The sequence below is a fragment of the Equus quagga genome, chromosome 17 (genome assembly GCF_021613505.1).
Source record: "Equus quagga isolate Etosha38 chromosome 17, UCLA_HA_Equagga_1.0, whole genome shotgun sequence".
Lineage (NCBI taxonomy): Eukaryota > Metazoa > Chordata > Mammalia > Perissodactyla > Equidae > Equus > Equus quagga.
In genome coordinates, this window is record NC_060283.1 from 51,098,120 (window position 1) to 51,122,226 (window position 24,107).

Genomic DNA, 24,107 nt, shown 5'->3' on the forward strand with positions numbered 1-24,107 from the left:
CTATTATTTCTGAAAAGGACATATTCTTGCAGACACTTAACCAGTTGTGGAAGTTTGGAAAGCACCTTCTGTTGGCTTTCTGACTTGGACTTCCGTGCAGCACCGTTCCACCGTAAAGGATGTGGATGGCAAAGCAACGCATGGCCTTGGGCAGCACCGAGTTCCCTTGTCTTCGGCCGGGGAGCCTGTGAAGCTTTGCAGAGCTTCTGGATAAGTTTGCAAACCCAGCATTGGCCTTAACTCTGCTCTTCCTTTGCCTTCTTATTAAGAGCACAGTGGGGGGGGGGGGGGGGGGGGGGTTGAAATAGCATTTGCATTTCCTACTTGCCTTTAGGCCTCAAGCCTAGACCCAGCGGATACGTTACCGTTGCCCTCGCTGGGTACTGGTTAGCCAGTACAGTGAAACCACCTACTAGGGAGATCTCCTAGGCCATTCAGCTCCCTTTCCAAGAAGAGATCCCCTTTAACATATCCCGACAGGGCAGTGAGGAAGGCTTGTGTGGAAAGGAAAAGCCATCACTCTGGGAAGGATGTAAAACTGCAGAATGCTTCAACCTACCTGCCACAGATAAAACCGAGCCGTGATAAAGAAAAGCCCGGGAAAGGCTCCTCTCAGAACTCATGTTCTGTGCAGTGTTTGACTGCTCTTCTAAGAAGGGTAAGCTCTAGAACAGGATAGTTAAAAGTGATGCAACACCCCAGGCTAGAAACAATTGGGACCGCCTTGAGAGCTGAAATTGGGACCACAGGCGCCGTACGGAGGCGTCTTCTTTCTAGAGAAATAGGTAGGTGACTAAACAAAGTGACATTGCCGCTGCTGCTCACAGGTGCAACTGTAAAATTTCACTTCAATTAATTCCAGTAATTGTAATTCCAGTAGGATTAATTCCAGTAATAAAAACAAAAGGAAACTGCAAGCAGGCAAGGGTTCTGCTTCAAGGCCACAGCTACCCCTGCTTCTCAAAATAGTCCCTTTTCTTTCTTGAGGCTTTGTTGCTTCCAACGAGGCAGGGAAGAGAAGGCAGCTGGAGTCATCCCCAAGGCGTCGGTGAAATCCTCCACGGACAGGTGCTCCTAAAAGAGAATAGGGGTGGAGGGCAAAGGTCACAGTCACCCAGGGTTTCCTTTGATGAGTCATAGAAGTGTGGTATGGAAAGCAAATGAGCAAATACAGGCAATGTTGGGAGAGCCAAGAAAGCAATGGGGTGGGGGGCCATTTTGAGGCTCGAGATTTGATCCCTGAATTTGGAACGCATGAAAAGCACCGGAACAGCGTGAGGTCGATTGAGCTTTTCTTTTGACCAGGGTCAAGTTCACACTAGCCCTGGAATAAGAATTAGGACATTTGACTTAGCTTGGTTAAGGAGTTGCTTCTCTTTCCAGGTCTTAGTTTTCCTCTATAAAATGGGAGAATTTCTTAAAGGCCAATTTTTGCACCTTCATAATGCTTTTATGGGGATGAAAATACTACTATACATGAAAGAGCATGGGAAACAAGGTATCTTGTTCATCTGTCTTCACTTATCAAACAGTGACCCTCAGCTAGGGGACCCTTTTTCCCATAAGCCTGGCCCAGAGAGTAAGCGGATGAGCGGTAGAAGGCCATCTGCCCAAGTCTGACAGTGTAAAGACTACGCTGCTGCTGTTAGCACAGGAGACAGCGCTCTTCCAGCAAGCGCCCACCATCCCCGCGAGGCGCTCTCTCCTGGGGACTCCCTTGCTTTGGATCGAGTTAGCAGGCTGGCCGCAAGGGAAGTAGGGCGCCCCCAGCGCTAACTGACAGAGCCAGCAGCAGTCTCACTTAGGGGTACTGCTGTAGCACTCTGAGGCGGATTCGAATACTCCCATTTTCAGGCAATGAAGCTAAAGTTCAGGGGAGTTAGGGTCATCTGATTCCATTCCGTGCTCCACCGCACCACCTGCCCCGCTTCCTTGAGTGATTTTGGGGATACTGTAAAGGCTTCTGTTATCTTTCCCTCCCCTACTTGTAAAGTATGCTATTGTGCTTACAGATGTCTGAATGTTCCCATTATAGACATCTTCATCCCTCTTGGCTTACAGGTTTGTTCCTGGTTGAAAGGCAACCTGCTAAACCTCGTCAGTCTTATATTCCACTGTATCACCTGGATTATTCTGTAGAAGCAGATTTTGCTTAGAGCTGGTGGCAGGTGGCAGCAGAGGTACAAGCAGCTGAGGGGAGGGGAAAGATTCTAAGAGGAGAAGCTAGGCAAGCCAAAGAACAAATTCAGAGTCAAATTTCACCTAGCTATTTTGAGTGGAAAACGAAATATTTGAATAAATGACTTGTACTGGCTTCTCTCGTCCTATGAATGATCTAGAAGATTAGATAGCACAATTCTACATTTTTACTCTTGGCTTGGAAACACAACCATGAGTCATCTTTCTAGGCCTTGGGTACCTTCAGCCATAAGATGAGAGGATTGCCTGAAATGACCTTTACTCCCAGCTAACGTGATATGATAGTGATACTGTTCAAGGCAAGCTAAATACCCTCGAGGCACACTCAAGTAAGAACCCCCAAACTAAAGTTTTATAAAACGGCATCTCCAAGCCTTCATCTCTGCTCCCCCAGGCACCAGGAATGGCCAGGGGGGTGGGATGACAGCTCTGGGTTTCTTTTCAATCTTACACTACTCTGCAGTGTGGAGTGGCCCTGGAGAGCGTTTTGCTGACTTCCGCAGAGAGCCCTGAACTGAACAGCTCCTTGGGAAACTCCTGTAGGTGGATTTCCAGCTCAGGTGGGTCCCATGCCCCAGTTCTCTAACCTGTCATTCGATTTGCCTACCACCCCTGGGCATTCTCTCAAGGCTCCTGGGAGCCCTCCCCACTCCTCTAGGCAGGGCGGTAAAACACCTTGTTTTGGGAGAAGAGAGTACATATGAGTGATTTGGGCACCCATGGATGGGGAAGAGCTGCCTACTCCAAGTCTGGTGGTAGCATCCTGCTCTCCCACCAGGTCCCTCACAGGTGTGGCTGCAGTGTCCTTGGCCTGCAAGTGTCTTGGGGTGCCTTCCCTGGCCCAGCCAGCCTGGCTCCACAGCTTGGTCAAGACTTCTGGACTCTGAACCCCAGGCTAGATAGCAGGGACTGCCCATCCCAGTGAACTTGTATCTTTCCACTGGCCCTGTACTTGAACCCTGTGGTCCTGCCAGCTGATTATCAGCCTCACCCATACCCACATCCGCCTCTCTGTGGTTTACTCATTGGTGCACAAACACTAAGATTACCCTCTTTCTATTGCCTGCAGCCAGACCCACCACCCTACTGTTCGATGTCACTGGCTCCCCTTCCAAATTTGGAGCAGCCAGAGAGGTCTGTTCTCCCACCCTCCCCACTTGCCATCAAACCTACCACTCTCCTGCAAGAATGTACCCTACTCCCAGGATAAAAAATCGGCAACAACTGACTGAAAAAAAGATCTAAGACTTCCTAGGCTGCTTCTACCATGGTAGGGCTGTCTTGATTCTATTTATTCCATTCAAAATTAGCAATCCACTTGGCCTCCTGTCAATCATCTGGTTCAATAACATTGGCTGCCCTTCCCTTTCTATATGCCACACGATACAATGGTGACAGCGAGACTCAGAAGACTTGGTTTTGCTCTGACTTTGCTACTAATTGGTTATGTCACATTAGACAAGTCACTTCCCCTCTCTGGACCTGAGTTTTCTCAGGAGTAGAACAGGCAATGATAATAACAGCTGACATTTAGAGAGCACTTTCTCTGTGCCAGGGGCTGGGCAAATAATGATATCCATAATATTATGATGACAAATAATACATTAGGAGCATCCCAGTATTACAGTGAGGACACAGATGGGCAGATCTGGGAGAGAAATGCATGAAAGTGGCTCCAAAGTGAAGGGCAGGATGCAAATGCTCTGGGAACAACACACCTAGACACATGTGGGGCCCAAACCCCTAACAGACTTAGATGTTCTTGGAGAAATTGGGCACCTCTCCTCTGTAGATTCCTTAATTCATTTATAAGACTACTTTATGGTTTCTTTAGAGGGTAAGTTTTCTCTCAATACCACATCAAGCTAGATTTGCAGTCTATTTTGGATCTTCATGAAGTGGGAATGAACATTAGAAATGTGTTTTTAACAAGCTCTTCTTGTCAAACTCTCTCCCCTAATGTGATCCATGCAGACATTTCAACCTGGGTGTGTCCCGGCTGCCTCAAACCACATAGCCACCACTAACCTCACGATCATCCCCGTCTAAGTTCATTCTGACCCAGGGCTTTTTGTCTCAAGAATGACACAATTTTCTCCGCTGTCATACCCTTTATCCAGTAATTACCAAGTGTCATTGATTTTGCCTGCTAAATATTTCTCTAAACCATCTCCTCTCCACTTCCCCTGCTCCAGCTACCCAGGCTCCATCTCCCTCAGCCTGACAAGCTGCTGCTTTTGCCACCTTCCAGTCCATTCCTCACTGAGCAGCTATAGTGATCTTTTAACAGCGTAAACCTGACCGCCACTCCCTTGCTTCAACCATGATGGCTCCCCTCCCCTCTTAGGATAGGCAACACCATCCCTAATGTGGCGTGAAGGCACTGCTCAGTTCAGCCCCTGCCCCTCTGGCCAGCAGCCCCTCCCCAGCTCCGCCACCACCACCCTGCTGGTCGCCTTGCTGGTTCACTCCACGCTTTGCTTGTTCCTAGCCTCTGGGCTTCGTGTATGCTGTTCCCTTCTCCAGGAATAACTTGTTCTGCCTGAAGAGTTCCTGTTCACCTTTCAGAAGGAAGTCTCTGACTAAATCAGGTTCGTCGTCCTCCTCCTCAAGTCTCACCCACCTCCTTCCTGCTGGGGTCCACGCCCTCAGGGAGCTCCTCCGCAGTCTTGTTCATCAGCTGCTCCAGGGGAAAGATGGGGAGGGGCCCAGAACTGAGATTGCTGTTAGCTTTGAACACGTTTGGTTTAGGGTTTGTGATCTCCTAGGGAAGAAAAGGAAACCACTGTTACTTCAGCTGGTCTGTGGCTACCTCCCAGGCCGCCTGTCTCTCTGAAGTCAACACTGATCCTCAGGCACCTCCTTCAAGAAGCCTCCTGTGACCCCCATGCCCCACCTGCCCACATCCACATCCGTACACTCCTTATGAGAACTCAACACGTTGGATTGGACCCACGAGCTAAAGGATGGTGGTCTGTGCCCAACCAAAGCCCGTTGGAGCAAGATGACTATTTTGTTCTGTGACTTATGAACTTCCATGACTTCCCAGATGTTCGAGATCTACCTGGCACATTTATGACCCTCTTTGTCTTATCTGTTGTGAAGTTGTCATCTGTTAATTCACTTAACCTTGACCTCTCTATACTTTCCTGCCTGCACCGTCAGTCTACCAAGAAGGGTTTATTGAGCGCCACCGGGTTCTCAGCCTGCGGGTGGGGCCGAGGAGCCATATGTGTTATCTGCTGATTACCCCGGAGTGCTTGTGACATCGCTTTCACGTTGTGGGCACATTTCTGCTGAGTCTGCTTGGGCTTGTTTCATTTTCCCTATAAGCCTGTGAACTTCTTGAAGGAAAAGTTTTGCTTTCGTATTTCCATATCCCAGGGCTTTCTGTTAACTAATTGAAAGATCGAAGGAGATGCAGTTTTTCTACCTGGGGAAGGGATCCCCAGGGCGACAGCTGTAGAGAAATCATTATTTCTCAAAGTGGAGTCCACAGACTAGCGGTGTCGTTAAAAGCATGCACATTCCTAGGTCTCAACCCAATTCTACAAACCAGAATCTTTGGGAGTGGGACCTTGGACTCCTCATTTTAATAAGCTTCTACCCCCCAGTTCCCCATCACCCAGACTCTCATGCATAATAAAATTTGGGAACCACTTCACTAAGGAATGGAGGAAGCAAAAACAGCTAGAGGCATTGAAGTTAAACAGCAAGGAGAACTTCCATGAGAAGTGGGAGGAAAGGGTGGAAAGGAAGGCACAGGACACTGGCATCTTCTCTGGAGCTTTCTTGGCTCCCTCGGATCTGGCCACCGTCAGCCGGCCACTGCAGGGCCCAGCCACGTGCCCGTACTCACAGCACTGATCTGGCTCCAGTCCCCCGAGTTTGAAAGCTCCGCCTTCAGCTCCTCATAGGATTTGGCGTTCTGCAAAGTAAGTAATAAATTAGGCCTGGGTCTCAGCAGAGGAAATGAAAGACCATTTTCCTTCAGGAGACGAAAGAAGGCTGGCCTAGGGCCTGGTGGTGACAAGGGGAACAGGGAGCTGAGGCAGAGGCTGGAGGAGGGTCCTTAAAAAGGAGCCTGAGTGGTGAGGATGGGCACAGATGGGGCTGACAGGCCAGAAGAGCCCCGGGCAGGGGGTTATTTGCCCCTGCTCAGTCCGACATGGGGAGGGAGACGACCACGGTCTTTTCCCAGCCTCAGGCCAGTGCGAAGGGCTACACGCAGCCTTGAGAACCCTGCCTACACTTTGTAGGCTCTGGGGCCTCAGGGGTCCTGGAGAACTGGGGGGCTCCTGTCCGATCCCTGAGGGGAACCCTGCCACAGACGAATGGAGGGAGTAAAGGGGCTTTGGCTCCAGGAGGACCCCATCTCCGTATCCCCAGGGCTTGGCACCCAGTGTGGCACGTCATGAGCCCCAGCTATGCTGAATGAATGAATGAATGAATGAATGAACAAGTGAGTACTCGAGTCTAGGAGAGAAGCCAGCTCAGGCCTGAGGTGAGGGAAGGGCCACCAGAGTTGGTGACTTGGGACACTGACATGAATTTAAGACGTTCTGGCATCTAGATTCGCAGCCTCGAGATTTGTTTGAATCCGTCCTTGACTAAATTCAGCCCATCGATCACTGAATTTTTGTTTTCAATGTATTTGAGGCAGTTAATCTAAGCTCTCTGTCTCCCTGAACTCATCAGCTGGGCCAACTTAGCGCGCGCAAAGCCCCTGGCCAGCACCCGTCCCCATAGCCCTCCTCCTTCCAGCAGAACCCTTCGTGGGGCCCCGTTTTGAGGGCCTGCCCTCCGCTTCTATCTGAGGCCAGTTTAGGAAGCATCCCGTAGGAGCCTGACTCACTGTCACAGGGAAGACCACGGGTATGACCCATTTCACTTAGAATTTAGTGCCAAGAAGACATTTGTCTATCCTTCAGAACTGAGAAGTTTTCTTTCATCTGGCATGAGGATCCGCCAACGCTGTCCCGTAGATGTTTCTTGGATGACGGAAATGTTTTTTTTTTTCTGTGCTGTCCAATATGGTAGCCACTAGCCATATGTGGCTGTTGAGCACTTAAATTGGGGCTAGTGAGAAACTGAATCTTTAATTTTGTTTAATTTTAATTAATTTAAATTTAAATAGCCAGTGTGCTTCTTACCAATAATGTCCAACAGTTTTGAGCTGAATCTAGTGCACAAGCAAGATATTGTAATTAGACTGGGTTTTCGATAAATGTCCTTCCCTCTCGCTCACTAGGGGCTTAATGGCCTTACTGCAGCCTTACTTTTGATTCTAATCCCCCTCAAATATATCACAATCCCCCTTTAGAAATATATCACAGGCCATCTATCACAACGAGCAGACAAGCCTGGGTGTCCACCCCGTCCTCGGGGTGTGCCATGGAGAAGCCACCTAGAGAAGGATGTGCTGGACCAGGGTGGGCTGGGGCCACTCACGCTCCACTTGAAGGGGTCCCAAGCCAGGAACCAGCCCGTGAAGGTGGGGGGCTCGTATCCCTGCTTCACCACGATGATGGGAGTTTCAAGGTCGCGGCCGCTGGGGTGGGTCTTGAGGTACTCCTGCGCCGTGGTGGCTGCGGCTCTCTTCTCCTCCTCGTTGGCGTACTTCCCAATCCAGAAGAAGACCTGTGGAGGACCCCAGAGCCAGGTCAGTCCTTCCTGTCCTCCTGGCCCACAGGGCTCCACCTTCCACCTCGGTTCACCCAGGTGCAGATGTCCAACAGTGGAGCCTGACCTTGGGCAGTCCCCATCTGGCCTTGACTTCGTATCTTAGAAATGAGGAGGCTGGACGGATGCCCTCTACTTGGATATTCTGCAAATGTGTGACTCCTAGCCTCTCCCGAGCCAAAGACCCTCAAAAACACTCCTCTGCCGCGCAAAATAAAGAGGACTTGGGAAGAAGATTACATCCAACCCACAGCCCCTCCAGGCACGGAACCCTCTACCTTCTTCCTTCTTTCTTAGGCTCCTGTTGTTCATGATGCTACCCCCAGGGAGAATGGATATGGGAATCAAGAAAATGCCCAACCTCACCTGTCTCTAAAGCCACTGTTTCTTGGCCCTGGGGATTGAGGTGGCAGGAAGGGAGGTTCCCAGGCCTCAGTCCTACCTGGTCCCAGACGTCTAGCAGGAACACGTCATCCTCTTCCAGGTCATCCTGACTGAAGTCAGGGATTTCTGTGGCCAAGAAGCGCCCGGTCTGGTTGGAGCATTCAAAGAGCCTGGGCGCGATGGCCAGGTTTTCTTCCTGTAGTCTGCAGGCCGGACAGAAGATTGTGTTGGCAGGAGGAAGGTGCGGGGAAAGGAAAAGCAAGGACACAGGACTCTGAGGGGCTCTGACATGGAAAGCCCATCTCCTGGGAAAATGCTCTTCCTTCAGATTGCACGAGAGGTCTCCCCTCCTCCCCAGAGGCCACGAATGCCCCAAGGGCGAAATTCCCACTGCCTTTCCAGGATGTGCATTCCAGTGGCTCTTCTACAGTCCTATTAGGAAGTTCTTTCTGATATCTTCCCTCTATCTCTCCTGCTGCTACTGCAGTCCACGCCTTTTTGCTTCTGAACTGAGGAATAGTGGATCCTGGATCTTCTTTAGAAGAAACATTTAAAGTGGGGTTTACAGCTGGTGATCCTCAGCATCCTGGTCTTGTGTCAGCACCAAAGAGTAGGCACTGGGTGGGCTCTGGCATTTTCTTCCCAAAGGGCAAAACTACAGCCCTGCCTCTCTCTTTGACCTGCCTCCTATGGCCATGAACACCCTTTGCCAGAGAAGCAGCCCCACCAGGCCCCAGGCTCCAGGAGTAGCACCCTGAGAAGCATGGACAGACCCCTGTGCCCAAGATGCTCCGAGGGCATGCACTGCCCCTGATTCGTCTTGTAGCCCTGGGGGCCTGGTGCCCAGCGTCCTCAATTCATGCCTGCTGCAAGGTCTGGGTCATGGGGGTGGAGGTGCCGGGGGGCTCTCCGGCCCGGAAGGTGAGCTGGAGCAGAGGGACCCGATAGTTACCTCTTGGTGTTGGCATAGGGGGCCTTCCCGCCCAGGGCTATCCAGAAGTTGGCTGGCTCCTGCCCTTCCACCACCACTTGCTTCTCCGTCCGGGAGATGATGTCAGCCACCGTCTTGGCCATCTCTCGCTCATCCCCACTACAGCCCTGGGAAAAGGGGGGTGTCGGCTGTGCTGGCGAAAACCATCTCTAGTGCCCACCTACCCCACCCTTCTGCCACATTCGCTGGGCCAGAGCTGCCAGGTCTGAGAGGGCGCTCCTAGATCAGGACCCATGCACGTGACCAGGCAGAGACAGTTCTCTCATCTTCTCCTCTGTCCTCCATGCTCCAAAGAATGCCAGAGGAGACAAGAGGGTCTGCGTGCTCCTTACAGGGCAGGAGAAGGCTCCACGAGGCTGCATCCTCATTACAGAGATGGATGGAGAGGCAGTGACAGGCAGCGGGGTGGTGAGTGAGAGCGTAAGACATACAGACAGACCAACCCTGGCACAGACAGGTGTGGGCAGAGACAAACAGAATGAGAGCGACTGACCCAGAGACAGAGGCTGAGAGTCTGAGGATGGCCAGACCCAGGGCTGTGGAGGAGGCAGACGGGGCTAGCAAACGAGCGAGTGGGACCTATTCAGCCAAAGGCTCCCTCCCTGAGCCAGGTCCACTCTGAGGCTAGGGGAGCCCCAGGACCCGCTTGGGGAAGGGACGCTGCCGGGCCCGGCACACACCTTCCCATACCACAGGTAGCAGCAGGACGGGGTCTTGAGGACGAAGACGTCATTGGAGTTGAGGGACGTGGCCCGGGCTGAGACCTCAAAGGCCTTGGTGTTGCTGGCGCTGGTTCCCCGGACCTGGAACAGCCTTGTGGAGGGCACAGGCTCAGAGTTGTTAGCCCGGGAGGTGCCTCCCTGCAGGGTGCGGGAGAAGGCAGGGAGAGAGAGGCAGAGTGACTTAGCAAGGTTAGAAGACGATGGGGCATTGGAGGGACACAGAGAGCCAGAGAGGAAGAGAGGTTGGGTGGGGTCTGCCTGCCCCTCCAGGTTCTCTGATCCACCATCACCAGACTAGTCTTTCCAAAACGTTGCTTTGGTCATGGCACTCCCCTGCTCAAGAATCTGCTCCGGCTCCCCACTGCTTATAGACTAGAACCCGGGCCTCTGAGGGCCTCACATGACGAAGGTGCCGACAGCCTTTCCAGACTCGCTCTGCTCTCGCCAAACCCTCCAGTTTAGCTTCGCCAGTCTCCTCGCTGCTCCCACGGATCCCGTCCTCTGGGCCTTGTCCTTGCTGTGCCCCCTGCATGGCAGGCCCTCATCTCTCCTCTGCTGATGTCTTCAACTCCCACCTCAATGGCAAGACCTCCTCCCAACCCGCTTCCCACTGTGACTCTGTGCCTCCCCCAGATGCTGGAGTCACGCTCCTCCTTGAACTCGACTGGCACTTCCAGCCTTTAACCACACGGTGTCCTGGGCTGTGAGTTCGCTGCTCTGCTGTCAAGACGGTAAACAGTATTAGCCTGGCATTCTTCCCCCGCCTGGCGATCTGCAGAGGACTGGCTGTGTACTCAGGAGGTGCTCGACAAGCCGATGATGGTTTAAACGAGTGCAGGAGATGTCTATGTCACCGTGTTGGAAGGCACCAGGGCAATTTGGACAGGTCCATCGTTTAGGCAAATCTAGCCAATATAAATAAATTCTTTTTTCATGTAGAGGATCCGAGCGTTGGGTGTAGAGAGAAACAGTACTTGCACATGCTAAGTGCTCCTTACGTGTATTTTTGAAAGTACCGAATGGTTGTTTCTATTGCCAGTTCCACACAGATGATGGAGCCTCAAACAGTCCCGTCCTCTGAAGACTGGGCTTCACTCCCAGCCCACACCCCTTCCCCATCTCCAGGCCGCCCACCCCGCCTCACTCGTGGTCACTGACAGGCGCCCCAGTCCCGCAGCCATACCTGGTAGACCACCATGCGTCCCTTGAAGATGGACATGAGGTGAGGTGGCTCCTTGCCCATCGTGACCCGGATCTGAACCGCCTCATCATTGTACTTCCGGTCCAGGATGACAGCTTGATAGGCCGAGGCTGCGATTTCATCCTGGCTGGCCTGGCTGCCCTGTGGACGAGCAGGACCGAAAGGGTGGGATGGGGTCAGCCTCTGATTCTGACCCCATCCCCAGCCTCAGCAACAGCTCCATCCCCAATTCTGACCTGACGCCAAAACCAACTGTCTTCCCCACCAAACCCCACCCTGGACACAGCCAAAAACCCACCCTGACCCAGACCTCAGTTCTTCCCAGCCCCACACTTAATCCTTTCCCAGCCCCCAACCCCGACCCACCTGCACCCCCAGCCTTGACCCTAACCCTTCTCTCCTTCTTACTGCACCTTCCTTGGGGAACACTGTTTCTACCACACCACTCACCCCCAGCACCCAAGCATCTCTCTGCTCCCTCACATCTGGACACAGAAACCAGAATGTGAAGGGAACGTGCAGGAGGCCATGGGAATTGGAAGGGAAACTCAGAGAGCCAAAAGGGCAAAGGGTTGTGAAAGGCAGTACTCAGTGTCAATGGGATCTCACAGCCAAGGCAGTCCCAAGATGGAACGGGGGTGAGCTCCCCATCACCAGAGGTATTCAACTCAAGGGTGATGACCACTTGGCAGGGGTGTCATGGGAGCTGAGCTGGCTGTGCTCTGGATGGGGTGGGGCGGTGCCTGACCTGCCAGATGTACAGCAGGTAGTGTTTCTTCTCGCTGATGAGATAGGTATAGAGCAGCAGGTAGCAGTCACCTCCGTAGAAGTGGCCTACCCACTTGGAATCCACAGGCACCAGCTCCACGTTCTCAATGCGCCACACCTGGAGCCAGTAGCAGGCTAGCGTGAGGTCCAGGACAAGCTTTGCCAACCCCTCCCCGACCAGCACAGGCCTCCCTCCCATGACCTTACCTGCACCTCCCCACTCCCGTCATCCACCATCTTCTGCTGGGCAGCCACCTGAGGCTGGACATGCATGGACGTGGCGTCAAACTTCACCTGCTCCACCTTGGCTGGAGTGGGGGAGAATCATGACACCAACTGTCACCAGCTGAGGTCTCCCAGGTCCTCACCACAGCCCTGAGTGGCACTGACAACTCTTAGATCCATTTTACAGATGAGGAAACTGAGGCTACAGAGACCCAGTAGCTTACCCCAGGTCACACAGCTGGAGAGAGGCAGAACTATAATACAGACTGGATCTCCCTGACCCTAAGACTCACGCTTTACCAGGGCCCCCTCAGAGGAGCCAGGAGGGGGACAGCCCTTTTAGCCTTCCCCGGTGCCTTGCGCTGGGCTTGGCCACAGCAGCGCTGTCCAGCGAGAGACTGGAGCTGTTTGGCTCCCGGGGAGACCCGACCCCATTCCAAATGAAAGATTGTTCTCAGCTCCCTTTTTGTGACAACTCTTGAGTTTAGCCCTGTCTCCTGGTGTCCCCACCCCACCTGGGGAGCCCAGAGCCAGGGTAAGCATGCATGGAAGAGGCGTGTCTGGGAAGGAGGACGGGAGGCAGGTCTGGGTGCTCTCCTGGCCTCATTCCTGGCTCCTGCCCCACCCCACCCCGTCCAGGCCAGCCCTTACCCACAGAGCCCACGGTGTAGGTTTTGCCCAGGCCTGAGGTCCGGTTGGGCACTGTCCATTTCTGGAAGAGCTGCTGAAAGATGGCTGACTCGGCCCCATCATTCTGCACCTCCACCTGCGTGCTCTGTGGGTACTGCTTCGCTTTGATAAAGTTCTGGGAAGAGAAAGGAGGTGGCTGGGACTGGGTCCCTCCTGTAGCTGACACCTCCCAACGTAAGCCAAGGCCTGGCTCTCACTCCAACCAGACCCAACCACAAACCTACCCCTGGTCCCAAGCCCAAACTTGAACCCAACCCAAGACTCAATACTGAGCCCATACCTAAGCCCGCTCTGGCCCCAACCCCAAGGCCAAAAAGACCCCCAACTTGACACCATCTCATTTCTAACCCTGACCCTCAGCCCCCATCTCCAACCTTGAAACCAACCCCAAATCCAACATCGACCCCAAGCCAGTTAGGGTTACTGACTCCAGCCACGACATTGACCCCAAACTCTGACTCAGCCTTGGCCCCAAGCTGACCCTCTTGTAGGAAGGCCATTTCTCCCTCCTATCTCCCCATTTCTCCTTGCCGTCTCTGAACCAGGCTCGAGTGCAGCGACATGGCCACACAAATCCTGAGGAGGCCCTCTAGCTGACTGGTGGTCGGTTCCCATCACCAGAGAATCCTCAAGAGGGCCACAGACCAGACCCTCAGAACCCCCAGGCGGGTCGGTCCCGGAGCCTTCCCTGGCCTCTGCCTGGTGCATCGCCCGTGTCTGAGCCCGCTTCCTCTCGCTGCTCCATCTCTTTCCCTCCCTGCTCCTCACACTCTCCCGCCTCCCTGACCCCTGTACCCACCAGTGCCTGGCTCATGGCTTCCTTCTTCTCCTCGGCATTGGCGTTCTTGCCCTTCCACACGAAGATCTTCAGGCCCCCCTGGTCCAGGATATAGCAATCCTAGAGGCGCGAGAGAAAGACCCCGGGGGAGAGTCTGGCAGTGCTGGCGGTGCTGTGCTGGGCCCTGTCCCAGCCCCCTGGCATTGTTCTCGCTTCAGGGGACAGTGGGCAGGGAGCAGGGCTCTGGGGCCTACCAGAGCCTCTCACCTCGTGACTGAGCAGGTCTTGTGTGAGTGGCCGGGTGGCGATCTCTCTAACCACCATCTTTCCCTCTGAGTCAGACACGCTGCAGGACGAAGGCACAGCATGGAGAGGAGGGGTCTCGCACCCCTCAGCCAGGGCACCCTGCACCCAGGAAATCCCCCAGCACCAGGTACTCACTGGTATAGCTTGAGGTTGGCCTTGAGTGCCGGTTCCACCACCGTGTCAGGCACAGCGGCCTTCAGCTCCCTGCGCGTGCCCAGCACGTGGTTCATGATCTCCATCAGCTTTGGGGATGCCTTCTCGTTCTCCCCATCCACCACGCCCACGTAGGTCCGCCCGCCCCGCTCCTGGTCTCGGATCTCCTTGGCCAGGGTCATGCCCTGCAGGGAGGCCCCGGGTGACCCATGACAGTAGGGGACAAGCAGTGTCCATTACCCCAAACCACGTCGGGAGGCCCCAGCCCAGCCCACAGCAGCCCAGAGGGGTGGGCTGCCTGCCTGCTTTTCCCGTTTGATGGGGGGACCAGGCTGCTGGGGTACATGTGAGGGAACCAGCGAAAGCCCATTGGAAAAGCAGGTCTCCTCGGTGGCGGGGGACTTGGGGGGACCTCTTGGTCCTTCAGTTCTGACATTGTTTGAAATTTATGATTTTACTTAACAGTGTTGGACAATAACTGAGCCCTGAAGATCACAGTACTCAGTCTCTTTGCCCAAGCACCCTTGTGTATATACACACACACACACATGTGCACACAGCCTCATGTGGGCTTGCACACATATGTACAAACACACACACTCAGACAGCACAGTCTCTCACGTCCTCACACGTAGACACCCCCCCTCCCCAGGGGGAGCAGCGGTCTGGAGGCCAGAGCCAGGCAGGACTCTGCCATGTCCTTCACCACTGGGTCCCCAACGCTTGGCACAGCATCTGCCACACAGCAGGGACTCGTTAAATCTCAGGAGATTAGCCACAAGGACACACCCGCGAGCTCCAACGTGCACACCTCTTCCTACACACCAGACTCAGAGCCACCTTCAGGCACACCCTCCCCGGCAGGCAGAGGCGTGAGGCCCGGGGAAATGAGGCCGGGGGGGTGTGGCAGAAATCTGGCAAGTTTGACTTGAGGAGAGGCCAGGAGCTGGGCCGCAGGAGCAGGTGGGCGCAGGACGGGCTTGCGGGGAGGGGCGGTGCTGGGCACGGCCTACCCTGAGTCTCTCCATGCGGTTACTCTCCGGCCCGTTCCACTGGATGATAAGCTTCCCCAGGTCCAGGAGGAAGACGTCCCCACGGTTGAAACTCTTCCAGGACATCTCCACCTGGAGAGCCGTGGGAGAAGTGCAGACCCCACTCAGGCCCCGTCCATCATCCATCATCTTCCCCCCGCCCCTTCCCTGCCCCTCACCCCTCCTTGGCCTCTGCCCTCCACCCAGGCTGGGAGGGGGGACAGGAGGCCATGCCCCAGGGCCCCAGCCGATGCCCACCTCTCCGGCCACCACGTTCCTCTTGCCCTTGACGTGCAGCAGCCGCTGGACCTCATAGGAATTGGTCTCCACTTTCTTCATGCCGGAAGACACACCCCCTTTTTGGATCCTGAGAAGAGAGGTGAGCTGAGCCAAGGGAGTGGGCTGGGAGGTGTGACAGTCCCTGCCCTCCCAGACTGTAGGTACCTGGCTGCCACTGGGGCCGTCTGAGGGCAGGGCTGGGATGAGGGTGAGGTGTGTGAGGCCCTCTCCCTCGGGGTCACGCAAGTGCAAGGTTGGTCTATTGCCTATCCACATGCCCTTCCTTGCAGTGAGTGCCTCCTTAAAGTCTGCACCTGGACCCCTCACTCTCCTCGCCCTCATCCCTGCCCCATGGAGAGGCAGGCAAAGACAGGAGCATGTGGGAGTAGAAACGAGGAAGACAGGACAGGACTCTGAGGGCAGGATTGAAGCGAAGGACAAGAGGGGAGAAGCCGTGGGCTGAATTGAGACCCCTCCCAAACTCCTATGTTGAAGCCCCCAGCCCCAGTGGGAGGGTATTTAGAGATGGGGCCTTTGGGAGGTAATAGATTTGATGACATTTAGATGACGTCATCAGGGTAGGGTCCTCATGGTGGGGTTATTGTCCTAATAAGAAGAGATCTGAGAGAGCTTGCCCAGCCTCTCCACCATGTGAGGACACAGGGAGAAGGTGGCCATCTACAGGCCAGGAAGAGAGCCCTCACCAGCAACTGAATCAGCTGGCAGCTCGATCTTGGACTTCCCAACCTCCAGAACTGAGATAATTAACTTCTGTTGTTTAAGACACTCAGTCTATGGTATTTTGTTAGGGCAGCCCAAGCAGACTAAGACAGGAGAGATGGCAGCTCAAATGCCCAAAGGAGTAGACTCCTGCTGTAAGTGTGGGAAGACATAAGGGAGGGGTGGGGACTGTGGCTAACTAGAGAGCTCCTGGCCTGTCCTATAGGTCAGTAGCAACTTGGCCCCTGACTATGTGTTTCCATGGGAAAAGCCCAAAAGCCAGAACTTCAGACTTTTCAGGAAAAGCTGGAAATTGGGGCTTTTAGTGTGAAAGGCTTGCTTTAGAGGACAAAGGAGCAGTCATTTGCCCCTTGGCCAGAGTGGAGACTTAATGTGATGGCCTGGAGAGCCACCTTGGGCACTGAGCTCTCCCTGACACTCAAGTAGGGGGTGACTTGCGAAGATTCATGAGTTACAGAATTTCAGAAAGGCCTCTGTGACAGCCAAAGACTTACTCAGAGGGATGAAGACCAAGGACAGGGAAGCAGCAGAAATGGGAGTTAGGGAGTGGAACAGTCAAGAAAAATCGCCAAAAGCCCCTCATGGGCTCTCCCCATGGCCTCAGGCTCCCTTCCCAGCCCCAGGTCAGCCCCCAGCCTCGGGTGACCCTGCCCTGCCCTGGGCCCACTCCCCAGCCTGCAGCGCGTCCCTCCATACACAAGGCCCTGCTTGAAGTAGCCTCGGAAGGCCTCGCTCTCATTGCCCTGGACCTCGCGGTGCTGGACGGCCCGGCCCTTCAGGAAGTCGTCCATCTGCGTGGTGTAGATGGCAGCCGCCCCCTGCTCATCCAGGGACGAGGCCTGGCCGAGCCAGTAGTGGATGTCATAGGACAGGTTGTTGCCGGTCTTGTGGATCTGGGGAGAGGGCGTGTCCAGTTTACACGAGGCCCTGGGCTCCCACAGACCTCTCCCGCCCCTCCCTGCTTTGCATGGTCTCCCACACACGTGGGGACTGGACCACAGGTGAGCCCTGAATCGTGACCCCAGCTCTGCCACAGACTCTGAGACGTGGGGCACGTGGCTGCCCCCTGGGTCTTGCTCACCTCATCTTGGAAATAACCTGGTTGGATTATAGCAGTGTTTCTCAAAATGGTGTGCATGGACCCTCAGAGGCCCATGAGGTGGTTGGGTGGGATACAAACAAATGTACATACGAAACGATTATGTAAATATTTTATAGCTACTTTCTGTGTGTGACACGGGACACACTGCTTTCCATTTATGGTAATGATATAGAGTTAAGTTTTTAAATAAATGGATTTAAATTTTAAATGTGAGTCAGTATAAGGAAAAATACAAAGGCGTTAATACTACAGGATACGGCAAGAACTGAAAAGGTGATGTGAAGATGACCGTGGATTTTGGAAAAGTGGACTCAAGGTAGGGTGACATCCCACCAGCTCGGAAGTCCCCCAAGACTGAAAATCCACAGGTCACCTCAGCCAGGAACGCCAGGGCCCCAGGGCAGGGAGAGCCTCTGACATCTCTGACCCTGCAGAGCCACCACCAGGCTGGGTGCCTGGGCACACCCAGTCAATGCCATCCCGGCATGAAGCCAGGCCAGCAGTCCCCACCCATCCCCAGCCTCAAGTTTCTTCCCTGACACTCCAGTGGGCTTTGCTGTCTGTTCAGCTTTCCCCCTGCCCAGCCCCACTCACAGCCAGGACAACGTAGCAGTCGCCTTCGAAGAAGTTGCCGTAAGTGTTGGAAGCAACAGGCACCATCTGCATGGCCTAGGGGGAGAAGGGAGTTCAGAGGGGCTGCCCTGGACCACCTAGGACCACCCCCAACCCCAGCTCCCTTCCTCCCTTAACCAAAGGAGAGTTGGAAGAGCAGAGAGCTGGGAGGAGAAGGGCATGAGGAAGCTGGCAAGAAGAATGTGTGTGAGAAGGGGAGGAGGAAAAGGAGCAGGGAGAGGAGAGGGGAGGCTGGCGCCTGTGGGCGGGTTACCAGGGCCTCGCACACCGGCAGGGCAGGACTGGAGGACAGAAAGAGTGACCCGAGGCCTCTTCCCTCCCTCGGTCCCTCCCAGGCCTGCAGAGCCACTCCACACGCAGTCTGGGCCTCACCTCGATCCTCCATATCTGAACCCCGGGGGTGGTGATGTTGAGGGAGCTTTTGACTTGGCTGCTCAGTTTGGTCATGGCGGATGAGCCTAGGGGAGAAGATACAGGAGCAAGGACTGAGGAGCTGGGAGCGCCCTGGGTTTCAGGGGCTGCTCTCCCAGCCCGGCCCTAGGGCACTCCCAACAGTGCCAGGTGGCCAGGGCTCAGGGGCCTGGCCTCTAGCCTTCCCACCCAGCTCTGATCTTGTCACTGTCTTGCTCAAACACCCACTCTGACTCCCTGTCACCAACTGAATAAGCCCCCACTCCTTAGTCCGGCACTCAGGGCCCCTCTTTCTCTAGCCCCAAACAATTTTTCCTTCTGAAAATTTTTTCTCAAAGCCATGCTTGCTTAGAAAAAGAAAAATCATACAGAGGTTTTTAAAAAAAGAGCAACAAAGAATAAATAAGGACTGAAAAGTATATGCACTCAAAAGAATTGAAAAAACAGGTGTTCAAACAAAAACTTGTACATAAAATTCATAGCAGCCCTATTCACAGCAGCCAAAAGGTGGAAATGACCCAATGTCCATTAACAGATGAGTGGTAAACAAAGGGCAGTATAGCCCCACAATGGAATATTATTCAGCCATAAAAAAAGAACAAAGTATGATTCATGCTGCAATGTGGATGAACCCTGAATACATTACGCTCAGTGAAAGAAGCCAGGCACAAAAGACCACACATTGTATGATTCCATTTATATGAAACATCCAGAATAGGTAAATCCATAGAGATAGCAAACAGATTCGAGGTTGTCAGAGGCTGGGAGGAGGGGGAAATGGGGAGTGACAGCTAGTACATGTGGAGTTTCCATTTGGGATGATGAGAAAATCCTGGAACTCGATAGTGGTGATGGTTGCGTAACATTGTGAAGGTGCTGTACGCCGCTGAATTGTACGCTTTAAGTAGTTAAAACGGTAAATCTTATGTGTATTTTATCACAATAAAAAAAAGTGTAGGTAGCAGTTTCCTGTTTCTTCCTAGCTACCCCCGAACACCCCTCAATCACTGTTCTGGTGGCCCGCAAGATGTAGACCCAACAAGGATGGAGGCTGTGTTTGTCCAGTACTGAATCCCCAGCATCCAGCATTGTGACGGCAATTTGCTGAGTGGGTGGGTAGATGGATGGATGGATGGATGGATGGATGGATGGATAAATGGGTGGGTGGGTGGATGGGTGAGTGAGTAGAGGGAGGGAGGGATGGATGGATGGATGGGTGAGTCACTGAGTGAGTAGATGGATGGATGGATGGATGGATGGATGGATGGATAAATGGGTGGGTGGGTGGGTGGATGGGTGAGTAGAGGGAGGGAGGGAGGGAGGGATGGATGGGTGAGTCACTGAGTGAGTAGATGGGTGGATGGATGGATGGATGGATGGATAAATGGGTGGGTGGGTGGATGGGTGAGTGAGTAGAGGGAGGGAGGGAGGGATGGATGGATGGGTGAGTCAGTGAGTGAGTGGATGGATGGCGGATGGATGAATAAATGACAGAGCGAACCCTCCCACTGTGAACCACCCTCCACCAACTGCACTGGAGGAAACCTCCCCTCTCCAAGCTTCCCTTATAGTATCTTTTATGGCTCTTACTGTTTTGACCTTTAGCTGTCTTCTCCACTCCAGGAGCTCACCAGAATCACCCAGGGGGCATTTAAACAATACTGATGCCTCCTGCGCAGGCCACATTCCCAGCAATTCTGATTTAATTAGGCCAGGGTGGGGCTGGAGCATAGGTACTTTATTTTCTGCCTTTTCGGAGGTAGGGCGTGGGTGCTTTTAAAACTCCCCAGCAATTCTGATACGAGCCAGAACAGAGAACCACTTGTCCCAATGATTCTCATCCCTGGTTTCCTGCCCCTCCTACCAGACTGGATGTCACCCCATTCCCCACCGAGCCTACCACGCAGCCTGGCACGGAGCTGCCCTCCACAAACGCTCCCTGAGCTGCTGAATAATGAATGAAAGGTCCCGTGGCCCCGTGGAGCAGGCCTCCGAGCACTGGCAGCCTGGAATCTTCCCAATCTCTCCTTGCACCTTGACTCTGAGTCACTTCTTGGAACAATGACCTGGCCTTTTACTGCTCCCTCAGCTGAGTCCTGAGGGTGACCTCTCTCCTTGGCATTCTGGAGTTGGGGGCAAAGTCTCCCTGCCCAGCCTCCAATTAGCACCCCCTCAAGCAGACACCAGGGCCACCTGCTCATCACCAGCGCTGGGCTTGTAGGAGTGCCTTGTGTCTGGTCCTGTTGGATGCCCTGTTGGCCATGGCCTCCTCCATGAGGAGTCTCTCAACCCATAGAAACCCCAGGGCTCCCAGAACTCTTGGTTCCATGGAACCAATTTGGTATTTCAATCACTACCTCTGTCTATACTGCCGTTTCTGCAGGACCCCTGGGCACTCAATAGCTGTATGAACATGGACCCTGTTTCTTCATCTCTGAGCTGGGGGTTTGACAAGATGTTCTCTAAAGTCCCACTAGGGACGTACTCTGATGCTAGGAGTGAACAGCAAGAGGAACAGAGGGTAGACAGCAGGAGGTGCTTCTTGCCCATCAGACAGGAGTTCAGGGGAGCAGAGACTTGAAAAGTCGGTGCTCTATTCCCAGGACAGAAATCAGGATTGGGGCCCTCCTGCAGCCTGAACAGGGGAAGGGGAGCCTCTTCTGGGCCAAGGGTGGGCAAGGGAATTCTGGGGAGGGTGGCTCTGAGAGGTGGACACCACGGATACCCACCAACTGCTCCCGCCCCGAACCATGTTGGTCAGAGCAGACGCTTCCAACCCCCAACCCTGGTGGGGCCTCCCCAGCTCTCCTCTCCCTCCTGAACTGCTTGGAGGAACGTGGGCCCTCACTCCCCACGCCACAGACAGCACAACACTGGGTTTGAATGTGCATTGTCTTCTCCCTCAACTTGAATTCACTGCCTCCCCTCCTCTGACTCCTGGTCCCCTCTCTTCTCTGTCCCCAACTCGAGGAAGGGCATCACCACCCCCAGACCCCAAAGTCAGCCATCTGTGCAACACCCTGCACCCTCCCTCTCCTGCCCTTTGTCCACCTGAACATCTCTCCAGTCTGTCCCCCCCCCCCACCCCTACCCCTCTGCTCCCACAGTGCCTTCTAGTAATGCCAACCGGCTCACTGGCCCTAGCTCCACCCTGTTTCTCCCCCTCCGCATCCTTGCTTCTACTGTTCCCTTGACCGAATGCCCTCCCCACCTTTCTTCACTTGGCTAACACATGCTCTTCTAGACTCAATTTAGTTCTCATTTCTTCCAGGAGATCTTCCCAGAATCCTCAGTCTAGACGGGGGCCCTCCCTGAGGGGCCCAAGACATCCTGGAGCGATGCCTCTCTTGGCCCCCTGACCACTTGGTGATGAAAGGATCTGTTTATAAGTCTGAGGTCCCCGAGGCCAAGCACCTAGACGTGCTCATCTACACGGCCCCCAGTTCCTAGCACATGGTAGGTACTCAATAAATATTCATGAAGCTGAAAGACAGACGGTGGAATGGACGGGATGGACCCTCATGGGGCCCTGGAGGGAGTTAGGGCTCCTGCTCCCCCCAGGTCCCATCTTTCTTTTCTTAATTGCAGTTCTGTGGTCCTCCGGGTTCAGGCTCCAGAGAGCCTTGGGGTCATTGTCACTGTCACTGCTTTTAGTCCCCAGTCATGCAGTTCTGAGCTGGACAGGGATGTGGCAGTCCCTGAAACAAAGGACACCCTCCTGCTTCCTCAGAGCAGAGAGAGTGGACACTCCCCAGCCCCCAACCTGCAGACTCTGCCCCTCGTCGACCTGGGAATGCCTGAGCAGGCTTCCTGGGAAGGGGGCAGTCAGGGTGTCTCAAGATCCTGGTCCGGACTTGGCTCCCACCTCCCCTACCTGCCCCCTCTATCTCAGCTGGATGGGGCCACAGTGGCTGGTGAGGCCGAGGGGATGGGTCCTGGGGGAAGAGAGATGGGCAGAGATGCATGCCGCCACCAGGCCCTGCCTTTGCCCATTCAGTCCCTGACAGCTGTGGCCCACACCCTTGGATCCCAGAGACCAGTGCCCCAAGGTCCCAGGAGTGTCAGGGGAATGGTGACACAAAGAAAGAAACCATTTCAGATGAAGAAGAAATGGGCAAAAAGATGGGGTAGGGGGATGGGAGGGAAAAGGTCAGGCTGACCAACTAGTCCCGGTTTGCCCAGGACTGTCAGGTTTGAAATCTAGAAGTCCAGTGTCTCCAGATTCTCCTCAATCCAAGGCAATCCAGGTGGTTGACACCTGAAGGAGGGTCGGGGCTGGGGGCAGGTGATGGTCTGAGGGAGCAGTTGTCTGGGGTGGAGCCTGCACAGTTCTTTCCTTGGAGGCCCAGGAAGCCGCGCTGGGCTCCCTGCTCTCCGGACTCCAGGGTGCAGGGTCTCTCCCTCACATCTGCTCCAAGGTGCTGCAGGAGGCCCCAGGCTGTCAGCAAGAAGCAGGGACCCTGTCCTGTCCCCTCCCACCACTGATGGGCCCTGTGTGTCCCCGCACGCTGGCCTTACCTGTCTGGGAGAGGCAGCTGCCACCTGGGAGATCTCAGGGAGTTGTGGCAAGCTGGCTGCTCAAGAGAGTGACCTTTGTCCCCACCACCCCTCCTCTAGGAACTGCCTTCACCATATAAGGGAAGATAGGGCCCCAGAGAGAGAGAGAGAATGGGTGAGGGGGTGGGGAAGCAGGTGCCCGCCAGGTCCCTTGGAGACCGGAGCCCAGCAACAGCCTGACAGCCAGAGCCGATGGGCCCCACCCTTGGCTCTTGAGTGAGCTCCCAGGGATGGGGTGCCCTCACTGCAGGTGGACAGCCTGCCAGGGAAGGTAGGCGCCTGGACCTTTCCTCCTCCCAACCCAGAAGAAGCTCAGCCATCCTCCCCCCTCCCCTGGGGGAATGGCTGCTGGGGCCCCTCCAGGACAGATGGGGCCCTGGCACCCCTAGAGGTCTCTTCTACTTGGCATGATGCTCGCTCAGAGTCAGCATAAGTGCTCTTCTCATTCCCCCCTTCAGGGGCACTGGCTCCACTTGGAGTTTTTATGAGCTGCCATAAACTGGTGCCTTTGGACTCTGCTCTGCCACTCTCTCCCAGATGCCAAGGCTTCCATTCTCACCCCTGGTCCTAGGGGGCCCCTCTCAGGCCGAGGAAGGAGTGTAGCCCTCTCAGGGCTCGGTCTCCCTCAGAAGTTGGCTTTGCCCACAAACTCAGCACCTTGGGCAGCTGTCCCCAACCTCCACCCTGCTCTCCGGTCCCCTCTGAACTGTGGTCCTCTGGAGGGTCAGGTGAAGCTGGCTGGACAAGGGCAGCTCCTCCTCCTGACCACACTTCCAAGCGTTCTGGAGACCAAATGCGTGAGTGTGCACACGTGTGCATGTGCGTGCGTGTGAGTGTGCTCATGCACAGTCTGCCAAGAGGAGTAGACACACCGGAGTTATTTTGTTTTTAAAAATAACACCCTTTTTTGTGAAGAAAAAGAAGTATATATTCACTTGATCATCCAGACAGGCAAAAAGAAAAGAAAAAACTCATCTACGATTCCATTACAGAGGTAATCTACGGATGGTTTATTTTGGAGTATTTCTTTCAAGTCATTGTTCAGTCCACATGCTGTGCGTGTGTCCTATACGTATATAATCATCTGTCTATCTACACACACATACTTTTTACTTTTATATGTTATTTTGCAACTTCATTTTAATCGTCTCAAGGCAATCCATTAGATAGCATCGTTTATATAACTAATAGTTCATTATCAGACTTCCAAATTATATCCAACTATTTAATACTGCAAAGAATGTGGTGGTGAGT

General features: G+C 54.2%; 1 protein-coding gene across 1 annotated transcript; it reads right to left on the reverse strand.

Moving 5' to 3' along the window:
- Positions 1-123: 123 nt before the first annotated feature.
- VIL1 (villin 1) lies at positions 124-22,846 on the reverse strand. The gene is made up of 20 exons (XM_046643169.1): positions 22,815-22,846; positions 18,258-18,343; positions 17,847-17,921; positions 16,847-17,043; positions 15,389-15,497; positions 15,113-15,223; positions 14,082-14,284; positions 13,908-13,986; positions 13,662-13,760; positions 12,824-12,977; positions 12,155-12,255; positions 11,928-12,065; positions 11,162-11,320; positions 9,937-10,116; positions 9,218-9,363; positions 8,324-8,468; positions 7,651-7,839; positions 6,059-6,127; positions 4,823-4,963; positions 124-1,074 (listed from the first exon to the last, which is right to left on the reverse strand). The coding sequence occupies exons 2-20, from the start codon at positions 18,330-18,332 to the stop codon at positions 961-963; spliced, it is 2,484 nt and encodes an 827-aa protein (XP_046499125.1). The 5' UTR covers positions 18,333-18,343; positions 22,815-22,846; the 3' UTR covers positions 124-960.
- Between the last annotated feature and the right edge of the window lie 1,261 nt (positions 22,847-24,107).

Bases quoted from the DNA above. Each gene is read 5' to 3' on its own strand.
- VIL1 (XM_046643169.1), bottom strand. From the start codon at position 18,332: ATGACCAAACTGAGCAGCCAAGTCAAAAGCTCCCTCAACATCACCACC. The intron at 12,978-13,661 runs GTGGGTACAGGG...TTCTCTTCCCAG, and splicing joins AAGCCATGAGCCAGGCACTG to AACTTTATCAAAGCGAAGCA. The intron at 7,840-8,323 runs GTAGGACTGAGG...GGTCCTCCACAG, and splicing joins TGCTAGACGTCTGGGACCAG to GTCTTCTTCTGGATTGGGAA.